Source organism: Anomalospiza imberbis, chromosome 7 (genome assembly GCF_031753505.1).
Source record: "Anomalospiza imberbis isolate Cuckoo-Finch-1a 21T00152 chromosome 7, ASM3175350v1, whole genome shotgun sequence".
NCBI lineage: Eukaryota > Metazoa > Chordata > Aves > Passeriformes > Viduidae > Anomalospiza > Anomalospiza imberbis.
This window is the reverse complement of record NC_089687.1, coordinates 11,425,454-11,442,324: the sequence shown is the minus strand read 5'-3', so window position 1 is coordinate 11,442,324 and position 16,871 is coordinate 11,425,454. Positions and strand designations below refer to the sequence as shown.

Here is a 16,871-nt window from a genome sequence, read left to right as displayed (position 1 = left end):
AGCAGAGATTACTTCAGATCAGAAATAAAGGGAAGTTTAACTATTTTAGTGGTGGCCAAAGGACTGCTGTTGAGAAGTGAAACATTAACAGCAGGGTGAAAGAGAGCTGGGATTGCTTAACGAGGTTCGTCTTCAGGCACAACAAAGCTGGGGACGTCCAAGGCACGGAATGGAAGAGGGGGACTGCACACCACAACCTGCAAAGGAAGCCCAAGCTGGTGAGGAAGTTTTTAATGATTTCTTCTTGCTGATAGTAGGAGAAACTGAAGGTAAAAAGGCACGAGGAAGGATGAGAAGTTTCTCTGATTGTTACAGGTTGACTTGTGACCAGATGACAGGCTCTTAAATGCAAATTAGGTACTTGATATCGTTAGTGGTATTGATCTAAACACCTTCACAATTTTAAGTCTGTAATGGCTGGTGAATAGAGGAGAGATGTGGGTTTGAAGGCTTCTGGCATATTCTCCTGGTTGTTCAAATGATTTGATACATAATTTTCTTAAATTACTTTGAAGTTTGGGAGAAGTCTGCAGGCAATGGAAACTACTCTTGATCTATATAAATCAGTTAAACCCTGCTCTTTCTTGTGATCAAAGAATTGGAGAAAGTAAGCCAGAAGAGACCTCCAGAGGTTATCACGTCCTTCCAGGGTCTGGTCATTAAGCCCAAAGTGTTGCTGCCACACATTCATCTAGTTTCTTAAAACCTTATCTCAGAAACAGAGAAAGAGGAGAGAAATACATATATGGTAAAAGGGCTATAAAAGTATGGCAGGTGTATATGAATTAAAAATAAGACTCATTATTAAAATACAAGTGTGGCTGAGCTGAAAATTAGGAAGGGATTGTACCATGAGATGAATGCAGGTAAAAATAAAGAGATTAGTTGTATAAACAGATTAAGGTGGACAGTATTGCAGCAGGGAGTGGTGAGAATGTGAAGATTGTAAAAGCAATGTGAAAATGCAGATTCTCTTTCTGAGGATTTGGGAACCAGAATAAAATTAAATTACAAACTGAAAGTCATAGCAAAATGTATTAATGGAAACTTCTGGCTATGCAAGGCATCTGGTAGCTGAATATAACATGTAAGCATGAATCATCCTACAGACTCCCCAGCTGCATAAGGGATAATTCAGAAAAGAGGAGATCTTACTGAAAGCAGTCCTTGCTTTCATACTTACCAGGTGAAGTTGTTTGGCACAAGATTTTCACAGAAACTCAGGAGGGCACCTCATCTATATGCCTGCTCTGGGACAGGACCTGATATTTATGTAGTCCTTAACGCATTCTTGTATAACAGATATCATGGGTTGTCTGAACCCTTCAGGCTGAGCCACACCATCTCTATTCCAATGCTCATCTGTCCTCACTGACAGGGAAATTGGAAAAAGGAGCCCCAAATATTCGTTACTGAAAAAAGTCAGTGATTTCTCTCATCTTAGCCTCATCAAAAATGGATTATAGTTCATCTCTGGTTGTTTTTCCTGTCAATGGAAAGGAGTGGCATTTGGTATTCTTCTTTCCCAAATTTCATAGTTTTCATTCCAGAGTCATAAAATAGTTTCTCCCATTTTGCAACACCATTTTGAGTTCATACCCAGTTTTCTCCCAGGCTTCTTCACCCTGGTTTCGAGTACAAATGAGCACCGTGCTGGCTGTACTGAACTTTTCTTTGATAATAGAAAAGCTAAGGACCTGCATGTTTCATGCTTTCCTAATGTGATGGAAAATCATTGATACTCTTAGAGAGATATCCCAGTTGTCCGCTATTTATGAGCATTTCATGTGGACCCTATTTCCTTGTGAGAGATCAGAGGCACTAGAGTTAGGATATATCTCATACAGAGCTGCTCTAGCTGTTACTCCACTTACCAAAGATTAAGACACTCTGGTTTGAGAGCATATTTTCCAATCTGAAATGGCTGTTTTGTAATCCATATTCTCCTTTTGGTGCTTAGAAGGGATTATCTGATCAAGTATCTCTCTCCTTATGGAGGAACACTCCTGGAGGAACAATCTGCTTTTTTAAAGGCAGTGATGATGCTTGTTCTGCTTTTGCCCTTCACAAGGGAAGTGGGTCAATGTGGTATTCGGCACTGGAATGAGAATTTCATCAGGCTCTGATGATCTGAGCACATTTGAGATATCCAAATATTATTTAAGCAGTTTTTGTCTCATTTCACACATACTCCCACTGGATCATTTCAAAGGTGTTGCATACCTTTGATGCAATTAATTTTTTTAGTAAAAATAACAAAAAAGACACAAGTTTCCTGGTTTCTCTGGATGATTGTTTTCTGGTTTAAATAACAGCTTTTCATTTTCCTTCCTCTTTCTCCAATATTGACAGCATTTCTAACACCTTTTCTTATTGCCTTTTATGTCCCCTTGCTAGCTGTAGTTCATTTTATGCCTTAGCTTTGCAGGCACACTTCTACCTCTCCGTGTTTGATCTGTTTGTCTATACCTGTCTTCAGAAATGCCACTTTATTTCCATTTGTGGTACAATTCCTTCCTGATTTTCAGTCCAGTCGCACAGGTCTCCTTCTATCAAGTATCATTCTGTATTTGTATCTGAGGTGCTTGCAAATTTATTCTCTTAAATTTGTTTTTGCTGTTTGCTACAAGTTACCATTTATTGCCAGACATTTGAATTCCTTTTCTTCCTTTCTGTCTGCGAAGACCTTCTGGCAGCTAGCAGTCTAAACAGCTCTGCAGTGCATTAGACGAGTAGTATGTTAATCCTACTGGCTGATAGGGTTTTTCATGTTAGTATTAAAAAAAAAAAATTATCATTTAGCTTATGTGATGCACAGGGCTGTATATACACAGAGGAAATATAGCTGCAGGAGGCTGAAAATATTAAGGCATCACACTGCAGCAGCATGGGAGCATGTGCAAGGGATGGTGAAACCTTTCCTGTCTTCCTTTTTTATTATTTCTTTAGTAACTCTGCTGCTGTGTTTGCTCTGCTTGCCTGTGTATGGCGGAATACATCAGGTTTCTACTGGGAGCTGTATAGAAATACCTGGGGCATGAGATGCCAGCAGAGGGCTCAGAAATATTTCTGCTGGCTCTAGCAGGGGGTGAAGACTTGCAGGACTGGAGTAGATTCTAACCTGGTGTGTAGGGGCAGGATCCATGTGAACAAGATCTGTTCTGCCCCCAGCACTGGATCTGCTTTTGAGCACTCATGCCCATGGAAAGGGCTTGATAAACCTGAGCTCCCTGGAGGCTGCACACAGGTGAAAAGCAAGGCTGTGCATGTGCGCAGGTCACTGGGAGGGCTGAAGACAAGGAGCTGGTTTGTGGCAGTACCAGAGGAGGTACCAAACTCTCGTTTTGCCACTGTTGTAGAGGAAAAAAGGAACAAAGAAGGAGTAGAACTTTCTGGCACCATCTGAAGTTTGGCCTTCAAGTCAGCTGACCCCATGTTTAGCTGCCCAGTTAGTAGGAGTGAAATGGGATCTCTGGGGTTTTCAGAGGAAGCAATGCCAGAATACATGGTGGATAGTAATTATATTTCCTCTGGGCAGTCCATCACATCTGATTCCCTTGTGTAAGTGTTCTCCATGTCTTGTTAGCAATAACTGAAGCCAGATTAAGGATCTGTGGTGTGGCCAAAGACCTCTTTCCTGGTTCATCCGCTGCAAACCTGGTTCTTGTGATAACCAAGCACTATTAGGAACTCAGTACTTACACTAAGGATGAGTTTATGCAGACTCCTTGTACCAGTTGTGGATTCTGGGTGTGGTCTGTGCATTGCAGATAAAAGAAGGGAGAAATATTTGGGAAAATTGTTTGAACATTTGCCTTTTAAAGAAGCCAAGTGTATGATGAAGAAAAAACCTCTGCACTGTGCTGAGGATACAGCAGAGCCACAAGCACTGAGGATAGTTTATGGGAAGGTTGTGAGTTTTGCTCTGCAATTGCAACTGGCACTGGAAGAATGCAAATGAAAAGCTCCACTGTTGCCATGGGAAGTGCATGGAAGGAGAGACCACAGTGTACCTGCAGGGAGCTGAGCCCATGTAGCTGCAGGTGGAATCCAGGGACTCCAAGCAGAGATGGGCTGTGTCTGTCACATATGGAGCCCCAATGTGCTCTTCTGGATAATAGAAAGTAGAGAGAGGTATTGGGGCTACTTCTGGGTGCTGGCTGTGCCCACTTGATTAAACTGTCCCGTGGGAAAAGGCAAGGTCATTCTAGGGAATTGTTGTGGGAATGAACCCTGGGTCACTTCACTCCTGCAGTAGCAAAGAAATTATTTATCACAGTGCAGGCATCTGTGACATCCAGCGTCCAAGGGTTTGGTGTGATGAACATTTTAGTAGTTATGTCTTGGAATGTGTGGCTTTCCAGTGAAATGAGATCCCTGCAGAGTAAACCTGTCATTACCACACTGGGAGGGAGATGCACACTCTGCTCCTAAATCCACAGGCTGTAGGTGTATCTGGGACCTGGGATATTTATTCAGCTCACATCTGTGCAGCATCCAGCACCGTGCTGGGCTGGTGCACGTAAAATAGCTGGGGGCATGCCAAACAACAGGGAGGTCTGTACCACAAAGTGCTGACAGCCTCAACCTGTGACTGATTTAGGCTGTGTTCCCTGACTCCTCTTGAACTCTGGAGCTGTCTTTCCTGGTAGCATCTCCCTCCCCTTTCTGCCCTGGCTGCACAAATGTGCTCAATTAGGGTTAACTCAAACTGAATCAAACTTCGTGCCTGAGGTTGGAAATCTTCCCAGTCAACTCACCACAGCCACATAGCATGGTGGGAGACAAGGCGAGAGGGGAGATGAACGCTTTTCAGAGAAACGAATCCAAGGAAACTTTGTTCACTTTTATTTCTGCAGGAGATGATCCCCCCAAAGGAGATTTCCCTCTTCAGAAAAAATCTCCGGTAAGTGTTACTGCTGGTTTCCTTTGCTTTGCTTTCTGCTCAGCTTGTTTTAAACATTGCAAGATCTCTCTGTTCTCTCCTCTGTTGTGCTCTGGCTAGAGACAAACACCCTTTCTTGCAGAGGGTTGAAATAAGCCTTAACAACTCAAGGCAAAAATCCCTCCACTAACCTGATTAAGTTAAGAAAGTGCAGCTTAAAGGGAGAACACAAACTGTCTGAATGTTTGGGGAAAAGGGTAAGGGATTTATTGCCTTTTTCCTGAACACTACTTTCCTTGTGGGAAAAAACTTAGATCTCTGAAGTGGATGGGGCTGTTTTGCATAGGAGGGAGAGAGCTGAACTCTGTTTAGTTTGATGAAACCCACCAGGGAAGGGTACCCAGATGATGAAAAGCAGAAGGAAGGACAGGGATTGAGGACAGGCCACTGGTGAGTGTTACAGAGCCCAACTGTGGTGCCAGAGCCTTGGGTTTACATCTTTGCCTCTGATTTAAAGCCTGATTCAGGTGAATGTGTTGCTGCCTTGCAACTTTGATGTTTGTGCAGGTTTTCAGGCTAATTCTTGTTAAGTGCTTGACCCATAAAAACTGTTCACTGCATAGGATTCAGGAAGAATTTGGTTTATGTTGTAGCTGCTTTGACTTGCAGGATAATATGTAATACTTGGTCTTAAAACTCACAGTCCTGCCATTAGCAGACCAACTATTTAACTCAGTTTTAATTACTGTTCAGACATTAACTATTGGATATCCAGAGCTCCTGGGAAATATTAATCTTTGTCCTGTTTTGCCATTAGTCAGCAAGAAGGAGAGCTGAAAACAAACGTCTCCTGTAGTGGGTACTTTAAATGAACTTTTTTTTTTCCAAAGACACAGTCTGTCAACTTCCACAGTATCTGTAAGAGATCCATAATCCCAGGTTTGCTGTGGCAGCTAAGCACTGCAGACTATCTGTGTGCTCATGAATCCAGGCTTAACCTCTTTGCTTTTGCTGGGGCTGTCTGCTGAGCACGGTCCTCCTCCGTGAAAGCGAGCAAACTGCATCTGGCTCTCTGCATGGATGAAAGCTTCCCACTTTTGGATGTCCAGGCAGGCCACAGGCAGGTCAGTGATACAGTGGAGAGAATACATGAGGGCTTCTGCACGTGCTGATGCCATCTCATGACACACAAGCCAGATGGAAGTACCCTTGCTTGTAAGTCCTTGCTCTGTGTTTGTAAGCATTTACTCAGGGTCGTGGCTCAGGCACTTGGGAAAGTTTAGCTGGCAAGTCACTGCCCCCCCTGCTCTTCTTTCCCTCCTTGCCCCAGCTGGTCTGTAGGAGGTGCCCGTTCCAGGGCAGGAGTGGCTGAAATGAGTCACTGCACCGTAAACCGGTGCAAATAAATCCACTGGAACTTATGCACTGGGTGTGGAGAGGTGAGTTCAGGCAGCAGCGCTCTTGCCACCTGTCCACCTGGTTTGGACAGTCACTCTATGCACCTTATTAAATGCCATGAGTATGTATAGCAAGGTCTGGGAAGAAGAGGAAGAAAAAAATCCCTGTTGTACAATTTTACTTCCAATTTCATAAAACGCCTCCCAGCACAAACATGAAACATAATCTGCCTCTTATGGATTTTCTTCCATTATGAAAAACTTGTTGGAGAAAAATATTCTGTGTGTGCATATGGTTGTGTGTTTGTGCATTTACAGCTTATATATGCCACCATTTTTAGGCTAGTCTAAAAGGTGGAGGCCCCAGTGCAGTTTCCAAGGGAGCACACTCTTACAGGCCATATTGCTGAGCACAATGGTTTCAGAGTAAATCATAAATGAAATGGATAATTATATATTTACTCTAGTAAAGCAAAAAGGTTAAGGATTTCTTATAAAAAGGCAGCCCTTTGATGAAAAACATATACAGATATATGTTATTTATAAAAATGGACAAAAATATTTGTCTTTAGAGGATTAAGTAGTGGAAAGTAGAGGGGAGGTGGAAGTTGTGGAGTTTTGATTTTCTGTCTGTTTTTTTACTCTTTCATAATGTTGAGGAAGACAGCGTCATTAAGCTATACTCTTCTAAACTTGATGCCATTGCTTTGGGAATCCAAATAAGCTTAGGTCTCTTGGTGGTAAAATAAACCTGAATAAACACATCTATTTTGGTACTGTATTTGCATTTGGGACTCTGGGAAGAAATACAGGAATTCATTATTTCTGACATGAGGCACAGAAATACATGTGAAGAGTTCATCTCACTGGCCCATACCATGGCTGTTTAAATCTATAAGTATAGTTATATCTGTTAATATCACACTCCCTCCAGATTCCTCACCAAATCCGTGGCCAGGCCCTCTGCTGCTAATTGGCAGAGGCTGGGCAGTGCTGTGCAAACCTGCTTTCCTGTTGTGAGGCAGTGGAGCCACTAAGCAGCTGGAATCTGAAAGCTGCTTAGCTCAGACCACGGTGGGGTAGCAAGAGGGACAGAGGCCCATACAGGGTCATGCCAAGACTTATCTGTTTAATGCCTTGTATTTCACTTGGGAAGTGCTGATGTGAGCTGCAGTAAAGCCAGGCTCGGAGAAAGAGTGGCCACACTTAGACAGGTTTGACAGTCCCATCACTGGCTTTATTTAAAAATTCTGATTAATAAATTGAATTATCCATAGCTGTGCCAATAATCTTGGAATATGAAATGGATGTCATGCCTGAGGAAGCACCAGACAGAGGGCTGATGCTCTGCTTCAGTGTGTGGTGGCACAGCTCAGCACAAGTGAGGAGCAGAGATTGAGAGAGGTAGCAGCTTTACACACAGAAGCAGACAGCAGATCCCTGGGGTCTCCCAGTTTCTGAGGCAAGGTCTGGTACTAGAAGAGGGAGCAGTTTTGGGGCAGGGTGGTAGCTTTATAAGAAGTGCAGAAGAAAAGGCATGCAAAAGTGTTGTTTTGGTCTCAGTGATGTTTTAGCATTGCAATCAAGAGTCGGTAGCACTCTTCCAGTGAAGTTCCTGGAGCTACAAGCATGGTGGGCTGCTGATTGCCCACGAATCCCCTTGGCAGTCCTTACTGGGCTCTCAGCCAGGCTGATTCACTGCGGAGCCCTAATCAATGCAAGAGTACTGTGAGGTCCACTCTCTTCTTTGAGTCCAGCTCACAGGCCAGTCAAGCAGCTGTGGGCACTTGATTTTTGGACTGGACTCCTCTCCACCACCCGGATACTGTGGGAATATGTTGCTGGGGTGAAGGCTTTGACAGTTGATATGTTCTTGTTTGTCTTCCACAGAAACTCTGTGGCTCCAACTACCCCCTAAGCATTGCCTTCATTGTGGTAAACGAGTTCTGTGAGCGCTTCTCCTACTATGGCATGCGAGGTATGTGGCCTGTGACTTTCCTGTCCTGAGGTCTTTACACAACCTGCATTGGTGTTTCTGAGCTGTGCTGTGTGTAGTATCAGCTGTATTTCAAGGTTAATTGATATTTTGGAATGCACATATGAACAGCGTATCCTAACATTGTTGCTATACCTAAGATGAGAAGAAGTTGGGACTAGAGGGCTCCAAATGTACCTTCCAGTCTAAATTATTATACAATTCTCTATATCAAACCTGGTTTTCTACTGTGTGATGTCTTTCATAGTTGATGTGCAATCAGCGTGCTTGGGAATTGAATCTTACAGGCACCTAATCTGCAAAAAGAAAAAGTGCATAAACAGAACTACAGGTTAGGGTAAGATAAGCTAGAAAATACATTTTTCAGCTGAACGTAAATGTTTATGAGCAAAGGATGTCAGATACTCATATATCTCATTTTAGCTTCTCCTGTGTCAGAGATTACGAGGAACAGGTCTGGAAGCACAAATCTTTCAACTGCACTTCTCAGTTGCTAGACAAATCAGTAGTTTTCTTGCCACCATGATCCTGCTTACCTGCAGATATACACATTAATTATCTGATATGATTCTTTTTTTTTGTTTCCTCTTAGCTGTCCTGACACTGTATTTCTTAAGCTTCTTCCACTGGGATGAGAATCTCTCCACTGCTGTGTACCATGCCTTTTCCGCGCTGTGTTATTTCACACCTGTCATTGGAGCCATCATGGCAGACTCGTGGCTGGGGAAATACAAGTAAGAGAAGACCTCTCTCTAATTCAGTCAGCATGCATTGACACCATGCAGCCTGTGCAAGGACAGTGCTGTGTTTGCTCCCAGTTTTGAGCCAGCTCAGAGTGCAGCAAAGACACACTCATGAAGGTCAGCTCCTCTCTTTTAACAGAGCTGATCTGTTTGCTCATGCTGTTTTGTGCTTGTCTAACACCCAAAGGCCAATAGGCAACCAAGCTGGGACAAATTAAATGTTACAATAACCCTTTTCCTCCACTGTCCTTCCCTACCTGACTTCAGGAAGCTGGGGTGTAGGGCAATTAACCCTCAGTTTGCTAAGGTCTGCTTCTGAGAAGGATTCAAAGATGAGACGTGAGGAAGATTCAAGTGAGGAAGCAATGCCATCATTTAAATCTCAGATTCAGACGAAATGTCACTAACTGTAATGTACTTACTTACGCTTCTCACAGCATAAGTAATGTATCAGCATACCCACTTTTATGCCTGAGAAACCTGTGTTCTCTCAAATCATCTCAATCAGCACATAACCAGGTAGACTCTTCCTGAGTAAGAGTCCTTAGGCATTCTTCACTTCTGATAATAAGTTGTGGAGCCAACATCTACCCTAGAGTGGTGATGAGCAGCTGGATATAGGACTTCCTTTGCTTGGCACTGATTTTTCATTGTTTGAGGCGTCTTGGCTGTCAGGGTGATGAAGTGCAGCTGAACTTTTCTCTCTAGGACTAAGCCTATCTGGCAGAAGAGTCTCAATAGGAAATAAACAGTTGCCATATGCCTATCCAGAAGAAATTTCTTAAGGAACTATCAGTGTCCTTTTTTCTCTGTGCTCAGTTTTAGTCATTTTCTTGTCCCTTTCAATGAAAAAAATAGCAGTAGGACTCTATTAAATTCATTATTTAAGGTCACCTAGCAATGTTCATTATTTTTGAGGATGTTTATCTTGCAGCATGATGTTGTGAGAAGGTAAATCCTTATACAGATGATCATGTGTTAGACAAGAGACTTTCCTTGGAGTAATCCCTATAATTTAATGGGAAGTGGCTTTTGCTGTAGTAGCTGGACCTTGGCCAAAGTAACAGATTAGAGGGGCTTTTAGGAATGATCTGATGTGGTGCTAAATGAGCTGTTGCAGCCAGGGTTTGAATGCATCAGGGACCTCTTCCATGCTCAAAGCTCATAGGACTTCTTGTAGAGTTTCTGTCCTTACAAGTCCTTTGATTCAGCTCTGTACTTGTCTTCAGCACAAGAATACATAGATTTCTCTTAATCTAGAAGGTGGTGAAGGAATAGAATACACTCAAGAGTCTGATCATCCTGCTCATATTTCTTCTTCTCCCTCACCAAAACATTGGAGGCAGATAGATGAGCTCAGTCTTTCAGAGATACTTGGGACCCAAAACAGACTTACGATGAGGAAACCACACTCCTAATACAGGTTTGTTGGTTAGGTGGGTTCAATGTGGACAACAGTCTCTAGGCATCCCTTCCAGTCAAGGGATTCACTTACTACATCCTACAAAATGCCAGTTATTAGTAATCTGGAAACTGAGTTGGACCTGAACAGCGCTCTTCTCTTTGCAGTCTTCCATGCGTGACAAGGCTGGAACACTTTTCATTTATTCTGCTCAGTAATGTCTACAAATACAGCAGGGGCTATCCCTCTTTAATCTGAACCCATTTGCATTTCTATTCCTTCTAGTGCACTCAGTGTTGACACAAAGGAATTACAGCTGCCCATTGTACCACTGGTAGAACAAACCAGTTCCTTGTGTGTCAGCCAAGTATAGCTGCCATATCAGGGCCCATGGGCACACTCTGTTTTCAGATTGTACTTCACCCAGCGCCTTCAGTCACTGCTGTTTGCTTTCCTCACAGGACGATCATCTACCTCTCCATTGTGTATGTTGTTGGCCATCTGATAAAGTCAGTCGGTGCCATTCCATCCCTGGGCAACCAGGCAGTTCATGTGTAAGTAGTCCTTGAAGCCACAGTGCTGTAGCAGGTTGTGATGGTAGTTAATTTATCCAAGTCTGTAATTTGTTTTATCTCCATCATACCAGCATTTTGGGGGCTGTGAATGGATTACTTTCATCAGGGAAGGGTTAGAAATGTCTGAGTAAGAGCAGAAGGGTGGATCTAGTGTGTGAACATGCCAGATGGAGTTGGAAATCACCACACAGCCTCTAACCCCTTTGGCACAGGCATTGGGGGGGATCACCCCTCACTGCTGTACCATGCTACTGGTTTGGTCTCCTGTATCCAACTGCCTGCACCAGGCTCCTTCCTCCCTCATTTCATCAGCACAGCTGCCCAGCTCAGCAAAGTTCCCCCATGTGCATGGGGCACATGTTGTTTACAGGACAGTTTTCTTTTGTCCCAGACCTGGTCAGTCCTGATACTCTTGTTCCCTAGAGACATAATCTGTCAGGCCAGCAATGGCATTTTGAAAACCACTGGGAAGTAGAAAACACAAAAGAATGAGCCTAATTTGAACAGTTTGTCTGCTCTTACCCAGGCTACAAGGCTGCAAAAAGTACTCCCCTTTTTCTTTTTCTCAGTTGATCTCTGACAGCTTTTGTTGTCGTATAAGTAAAAATAATTCCACAGATCTTTGATCTCCTATATGTCCATTGGACCTCAGAATAATAAGAAACTGACAAAACCAGTTTGGTTAATTGACTGGCATGGAATGCAGAAATTAGGATAATTAATTTGTTTTTCAAATTATCAGGATATTTAATTTGTTTGTTTATCTAGCTCATCATCATTACCCGTGTGCAAAAGACAACATTATCAAAGGAATTGTGGTTGGGTGACACTAAAATGCTCTCATAAGCTCTGGAAAGGTTTTGCAATGGTGATATTTTTGTTCTTGCATGAAGGGTCCTGTCTATGGTTGGTCTGTTTTTGATTGCCCTTGGAACAGGAGGGATCAAGCCCTGTGTCTCTGCATTTGGTGGGGACCAGTTTGAAGAGGAACATGTAAGACTTCTTTTCTTTCCTAAAATCTGCAGTGTCTGCTTACTTTGTGAGGATGTTTATGTGATCAAAATCCTGTTGTGCTAGAATAAGGGCCAGTTTGCTGGAAAAGTCATGAGGTAGGATGGTTTGCATAAGACTTGAGAGTATCTTGATGCTTCAGGAAGGCAAAATGTCAGCAGAACAGGATTGATACTGGAAAGGATAGGTCATAATTGCATCAAATCATCTAAATGTTAATTGGACATCAGAGTAGTTGAAAAATCCTGTCTTGCATATAATGGAACTGTATATATCACGGATCAGCTTAACAGGGGTGATTATAATGCGCTGCAGTGAAATATGGCAAATTAAAGAAAAGACTGTATCATCAGCCTATGATTCTGTGGGACTTTTCCCTCAAATCAGTCATAGTCCATGTCTCAGATGTTGTTCAAAAAGAACTGTAGGAAATTCTAGTATTTTGCAAGTAATGCCAGAATGTTTTCTGGATATTCCAGAATGGAAATTTCTGAAGATGTGAGAAAATGCTTCTGTTTAGCTGTGTTTGTGCTGCGTATCCTGAGAACTGTAATCCAGGTGCTTTGTGTCCTCATTCTCTGTCATGAGTGCTTAGCCCCTCATCTGCACTAATCTCAAACTCCCATTATTCAGAACAGGGGCTAAACCAGGGATAAGGTAGTGCTTAAGGAAGCAAAGCAGGTCAGGAAGTGCTAATCCTCAGGCAAAATGCTAAATTTTTAAATTGACTTGAAGGTAAATAGATTTATGTTGACCTAACACACAAATAAAAATTTTTATTTTCTCAATGGCAAGCATTCAAGTCACCAAGTTGTGTGCAGGGCATAAGTCCTCAAATATGTAGAAGGCCACTGCTACAAAAAAGAAAATAAGTGTTGGGGTCTGTGGTGAGTAGGCTTAAACTCAAGGAGGATTATTGACGACTAACAGTGTGAAATTTTTTTCAGAAGTAGATCTAGAGAAATACTGGGAAATAATAGGGCCTTTGGGAGATGGAAATTCCCATCAATGGAGGCTTTAAAGAAGGACATTAGACTAATAATATGTCACTGGAAGATTTGGATAAGAGTTGGCCCCTTGGACAAGGAGTCCAGTAGGGCAGTTTTCTCCTTGTCTTTTGCAATACCCCAGTATGAAGTCAACATGTAATGAAATAATATAGGCAAAATTTAAAATTTTGGTAAGAGTTGTGCTTTCTGCTCATGAACTGAGTGATGCTGAAGTGATGAAGCTTGTGATTACTAAGAAGTAACAAAACATGGGATGTTCCGTGGTCACTTGTCCAAAGCAGATCCTCCTGCTGGCATGTCTACATGCTGTCAGTTGCACCTGGTGCTTTAGGGGATGTGTCAGAAAGGAGATCAGCAATACTCTGGTGGTCACCAGCCTCTCCAGCTGGCACAACTCTGACCAAAAGCAGGCTGGCAACACAGCACACATGCTCTGGGATAGCTGCATGAATCCCAGTGCATGGGCGTCCTGGCTTGCCGCACCAATAGTTGTCCCAAAATAATTCTAAGAGGCCCAACAGCAGCATTGACACAAGTGCTACTCCTATGAATACTGATGATTAATAGTGTTTATCCAGCATCTTTCAATTACCACCTAATTACAGTATGATAATATGTAACACTTATCTTCAGAGTGTTTTGTAGACTTCAGTTAATGAATCTCAGCACCCCTCTCAGGCACATATATATTATTATTCCAACTTTACAACTGCAGCTGCAGAAAGAAAACCTGAACTGCCTGTGGTTGTGTGGGCCTGTACCCATTCTCTAGCATTCAGACTACATCTCTCCAACAAATTTATCAAATACAAAGGCTCAAACACTCACCTGTGTGCTACCTTCAAGAAAAACTAATTTAGAGAAAGAAAACTGTAAAAAGCATTCTGATAAGAACAATGTGTTCTGCTCTATTCGTTCTTTTTCAAACGTTCTTTTCAAAATAGAAAGTTTTCTATTTTACCATTTTGAAATGACTTGGCCTTTCAGAAGAAACAAATGTTTTATGCTATGTGATAGGAAGTTTAAGTCATCAGAATTTGAATGAGAAGTTTTGATTTTTGTAAGGAATGAAAGGTTTGAGGCCAACCAGAATATTTCTTTCCTCTGGAGTGGTGTTTGAGGGGTCTTATGTTTTATTTTCTTCCACTCCAGGTGGGCTGAAATAAGTTTTAAAAATTCACTATGAAATGAAGCATTTGCTTCCCCCTTAATTTTCAGGACACCAATAAACTTCATCTGAGTCCTTAAGTGCACAGGCTTATTTGTTTTGTCTGAAAATTTGGGATGAGGTAGTTCTGTGTATAAATAACTAAATTACCCCTGCTATTCCTAGCAACAAGTTTATGTTTTGAGGTAAATGCACAACATCAATCTGATTCTCTTTTAAGTACTTCAGGAGCATAATAGTCCTGGATCTGCCACTTTGAGAGTGGTACTACCACAGACAGTGATAGGGACTGATTTGGTGGGAGGTCAAATAAGGAAAACAGCTTTATCTGCAGGAGATTTCCAAATGCCTTTGTCTATGGGATTAGAAGTCCAAGTTAAAAATGCCTGAACACAATTATATTTAAACTATGTTATATGAATGTGAAGCTGCTGCACATATTAATTAGGGACCAAAGCTGCTTTCAAACAGTGCAGCATGGTGTTTTTGGTGCTAAATAGCTTTCCTTTGTTTCTTTACTTTCTGGTTGCCAAGGAGATCAGGATTATCATGTACAGTACCTATTCTCAAATTAGCTAATCCAAATCATGTTGTTAATGTATGTCTGCTCTAAAGATTAAGACAATAGGAAGGAAATTCTTTATTCCAATCAGTATAATTTGTGAGCTGCTGGGTCATTATTTTTGTAGCTATTTCAGCTTTTCTCTGACCATTTTTCTTTCCATCACTAAAATCTGAAAATGTGTTAAATAAGATGCTCCAAATTCTTTATGCATCACTATAGTCTTCTCTTACTACCACATTCTTTTTGGTAACTGTTGCTCTAGACTTTATCGTGTCAAAAGCTGCTTGCTTGAGTTTATCACAGGTCTCAGAAATTCTGATTTGCTCAGATATGAAGTGTTAGAAACATGCCATGACAATTTGGCTAGAAGAGGGCAGGATTGTGAGGGTTCTACTGCACCACCCTCGACAAATCATGCGAGAGCTATCCAGGAATGGGGAAGATAGCTGGGGCTGCTCATTTCTCTAGTTTTCTCTATGATGACAAATAACTAGTCACAAAGGTAGAATGAAAAGGAAAATAGAATTTTACTAGTTTAGCAGTAGAAAGTTCTGTTATCAAAACAGGGCTATCAAAACCACCAGCAAGGAAACGAATATAACAGGTAGTCAGACCCACTGCTGTTTTCTGTTAACCATGAGAACATGCCATTGAGATGATTTTTATAAGGCTTTCAAATCCTTTCGTCTAGGATACATAATTTAAGAGGAATGTATAGGTCAGCCTTGAACACTCTAGGAAATAAAATTGTGTAAAAACCAAAAGCTTAGTTGATGGGGTCTTCCTAACTGTGCTGGGTCAAGGCAGAAAGTCCTTAATCCAAGTAAGGAGACCCTCAGACTCCTTGGTGGGTGGCAGTGAGAGGTGATGGGGCTCTTACCCTGACCTTCTCAGTACCCACTTTACAAGGGGGCATAAAGAGAAGCCCTCTCATAGTCTCCCACCTCCCTTTCTTTCCTGCAGTAATCCCCTGTGATAAGAGGCTTCTTGCCATACGAAGTAGCGATATTTCCTGTTGGCTGCACCATCAGTTACAGGAAGTTTTGTTACATTTTTGGAGCTCAGGATTCATTACTTTACAGCTGTCCTCTTTTAGCTGCGTGCAATTCTTCACGCTTTCTCCAGTTTTCTAGCCCTGTGAATATTGTTGTCTCAGGAAGCAGATGGAAGCAGGACACGTTAGAAGGAAAGGAGACAGAACAACAGTCCCTGAGGAGTTCTCTAGCACTCAGCTAAGTTAAAGCTTTGCATTCAAATGATGCTCAGGTCACAGAGATGAGGATCAAGGTGCCCTGAGAAGCTCTCTGTTGGGCACCATGCAATGTCTGATGCAATTTTCCCTGCTACCTTTATCAGCTCAGGTGTCCCAGAGCTGCTGATACACATGAGCACGGGGTGGGTCAGGTAGCCTGCTTCTGTTTCCCCTCTCTGCTGGCCCACCCAGGCACAGGGAGGAGGTTAACTATGTATACAGCACACGTGTGACTGTGTATGTATGTCCCTTCCACAAGCAAGGAGAGACCGCATGCACACATTACTTCTGCACAAAGGACCAAACTCTGCATCAAATTCTTGATTCCTTCCAAATTATGAATTATGCAGGAAGAAAGATCAGCATGAATTCTTTGACTCTATAAACTACAATATGTTACAGCTTAGGTTAAATTCAAAACTTTTTCTCTGAAGAGTTCATCCCTCCATCAGGCTCTTGAATTTTCTCCCCTAGATTTAATTCACCCTATTAGTTTGAGGTTGATTGGCCTCACATTGATGGTCTCCTCTTTGATGGATACTTCTCAATTGCTGGCACTCTTTCATCTATGCTGTGATTACCAGTTCCTTAAAATATACAGGTTTCTTTTTCTATTTCTACACAGGAGAGGAGGGGGGGGGGGAAAGAGCTCAGACACGGAAAGAAATTATGAGCTTGTCAAACCATGCCAAATTGGATTGAATTGGTGACAAAGGATCTGAATCATGCTACTTGTTCTGAATAAGTAAATGCTTTCCCCTCCTTCCAGTCTCACAACACTCTCAAAGCAGCGTCTTTTCCTCTGAAATGCCAAAAAGCCCCAAAGCACTTCTTGAGTAACGTGAGCTGATTTGTGTGAGCATTTAC

The 16,871-nt window shown here is 42.2% G+C and overlaps 1 protein-coding gene and 1 long non-coding RNA gene across 15 annotated transcripts in view; one reads left to right on the top strand and one right to left on the bottom strand.

The window, feature by feature from the left end:
- LOC137476935 (uncharacterized) overlaps positions 1-16,871 on the bottom strand; it is a 280,782-nt gene that overhangs the window by 94,654 nt on the left and 169,257 nt on the right. The window lies entirely within an intron of this gene.
- SLC15A2 (solute carrier family 15 member 2) overlaps positions 1-16,871 on the top strand; it is an 84,792-nt gene that overhangs the window by 40,085 nt on the left and 27,836 nt on the right. For 6 of the 14 annotated variants that reach the window (XM_068195372.1, XM_068195371.1, XM_068195366.1 and 3 more), the window contains 5 exons: positions 4,860-4,906; positions 8,173-8,260; positions 8,871-9,012; positions 10,885-10,977; positions 11,892-11,991. In XM_068195372.1, the coding sequence (XP_068051473.1) occupies positions 4,860-4,906; positions 8,173-8,260; positions 8,871-9,012; positions 10,885-10,977; positions 11,892-11,991 (470 nt within the window). The other 8 variants (XM_068195369.1, XM_068195373.1, XM_068195378.1 and 5 more) reach the window with 8 other exon arrangements.